Source organism: Numida meleagris, chromosome 17, assembly GCF_002078875.1.
Source record: "Numida meleagris isolate 19003 breed g44 Domestic line chromosome 17, NumMel1.0, whole genome shotgun sequence".
Lineage (NCBI taxonomy): Eukaryota > Metazoa > Chordata > Aves > Galliformes > Numididae > Numida > Numida meleagris.
The window spans coordinates 4,187,290-4,189,048 of NC_034425.1; the positions used below are offsets into that span (position 1 = coordinate 4,187,290).

Genomic DNA, 1,759 nt, shown 5'->3' on the forward strand with positions numbered 1-1,759 from the left:
AACTCAAAGCATCAGACACTGCTTCAGCACTCAGAGACCAGAGAGGAGCAAGAGATGGTCCTGGAAGAAAGGTGACCCCCATACAGCTCCCTCACCTCGTAGTAGCTATAGGAGTGGTTGGTGACAGCAAAGATGGGAATGATGTTGTGCTGACCCAGCAGGCGCACCAGCGTGGGCACCGAGGGGTAGTCCTGCTTGGTGTCATACACGTAGGTGCCATGGGTGTCCAGGTGACACTCCTCATCATTCCTCATCAGGATCCCTGCCAGGACATTGGTGCCATCAGCTTCGTAGTGAAAGGCTGACTCGGTAGAGAACACGAGCAAGTGCGTGCTATCCTTCCTCCAGCCGATCTTGTCCTACAGATGGGGAGAAGGGATCTTTACCTCCAAGCCCACCACACCACCGCACAGCCCTTGTGGTCATTGGTAGGGCATGGAAAACCCAACTCAACCAGACCAGAACCCCACCCATTCACCTCCCATGTCCCCAGCCACTGTCACCTTGCAAACAGCAGTCTGCAGGATGGCATCAAAGCCACCCTCGGGGGCATCCAGGTTTCCAGAGATGCGCTCCTTCCTGAGCTCCTGGCTGAAGTAGTTGATGTTATTGGTCAGGCGGATGACGTTCTTGAAGGAGAAGGGTGAGTCAGCGTTGTTCCAGGGCTCGCGGAGCCTATGAGAGAGCAGGAGGGCAAAGGGGTGCTCCAGCAACCCCAATGGGGAGCTGCTCATCTGGATGACCCCCCAGCCTTACTCACTTCTCAGGCCTCATGTCTGTCTGTGGGGATGAGACTTTGTCCACAAACTTGCCGAAGCCGATGGTGTAATTGGAGGTGAGGGCTTGCAGGAACTCGGCTGGGACAGAGGAATACGTGTGAAAGAGGATAAACCTGCTAGGTTGCTGCTCCATGGAAAGGTGTCCTTTCCTGAGTGCCATCTCTGCTGGTCATGTCTCAGATAGGACTCCCAGGATTTAAATTCTTTGGGCTCAGATCTTGTCCTTTTGGAGCAGAAACCCCGTGCCATTTTTGGCAGTTTCTTTCCAAGACAGGAGCTTGCAATACAACCCACGCCTACAGGCTTGAGATGCCAAAGCCACTGCATGGAACAACCCCGCGGGGCAAAGAGAGGACACATGATGGGCCAGGAGGGATCCACCCAACAGAGCAGCAACAAGAAACTAATTAAAGGTTTATCCTGCCAGTGAACCCTGTGCTCCCAGCTCTCACCTAGGTTTTGCCCCATGCTCTTGAGATTATCCAGATCATCAGACATCGAGTAGGAGAAGTCCATGAGGATGTAGAGATCCACGGGGCTCTCCTGGGGCTGGAAGACGTCCATGTTGAAGCTCATCTCCTCCCCAGCCCGCAGCCGCATGGACATGGCCTGGGGGGCCACCTGGGTCCTCTGCAGGAACGTGTTGATGCTGATGTTCTGCGAGGGAAGAGAGACGTGAAGGGGACGGACTCCACCTCTGTAGGTGGGTAACTTGTGGCAGATGCCTCATCCCTGGTGACACACAAGGTCAGGCTGGATGGAACTCTGAGCACTGATGGAGCTGTGGGTGTCCCTGTTCATTGCAGGGAGTTGGACCAGATGGCTTTTAAGAGTCCCTTCCAACTCCAACCATTCTATGATTCTATGACCCCACTCCCTGCCCTTGGAGCAGCAGTTCCCCCATGCTCATGTGTGGGTGCCTCCCCAGACATCTGGGGATGGGGGGGTCCCTGCAGTGCCCACCTTCTGCGTGTGCATCT

At 55.1% G+C, this 1,759-nt stretch overlaps 1 protein-coding gene across 7 annotated transcripts in view; it reads right to left on the minus strand.

Moving 5' to 3' along the window:
• The window catches only part of ITGB4 (integrin subunit beta 4), a 25,292-nt gene that overhangs the window by 17,373 nt on the left and 6,160 nt on the right, over positions 1–1,759 (minus strand). For all 7 annotated transcript variants that reach the window (XR_002443850.1, XM_021414833.1, XM_021414832.1 and 4 more), the window contains exons 5-8: positions 1,232–1,436; positions 761–857; positions 504–675; positions 96–359 (exon numbers count right to left, since the gene is read on the minus strand). Coding sequence is in view for 6 of the 7 variants with exons in the window: in XM_021414833.1 (XP_021270508.1) it covers positions 96–359; positions 504–675; positions 761–857; positions 1,232–1,436 (738 nt within the window). In the remaining variant the exon portion in view is untranslated. The remainder of the gene's footprint in view (positions 1–95; positions 360–503; positions 676–760; positions 858–1,231; positions 1,437–1,759) is intronic.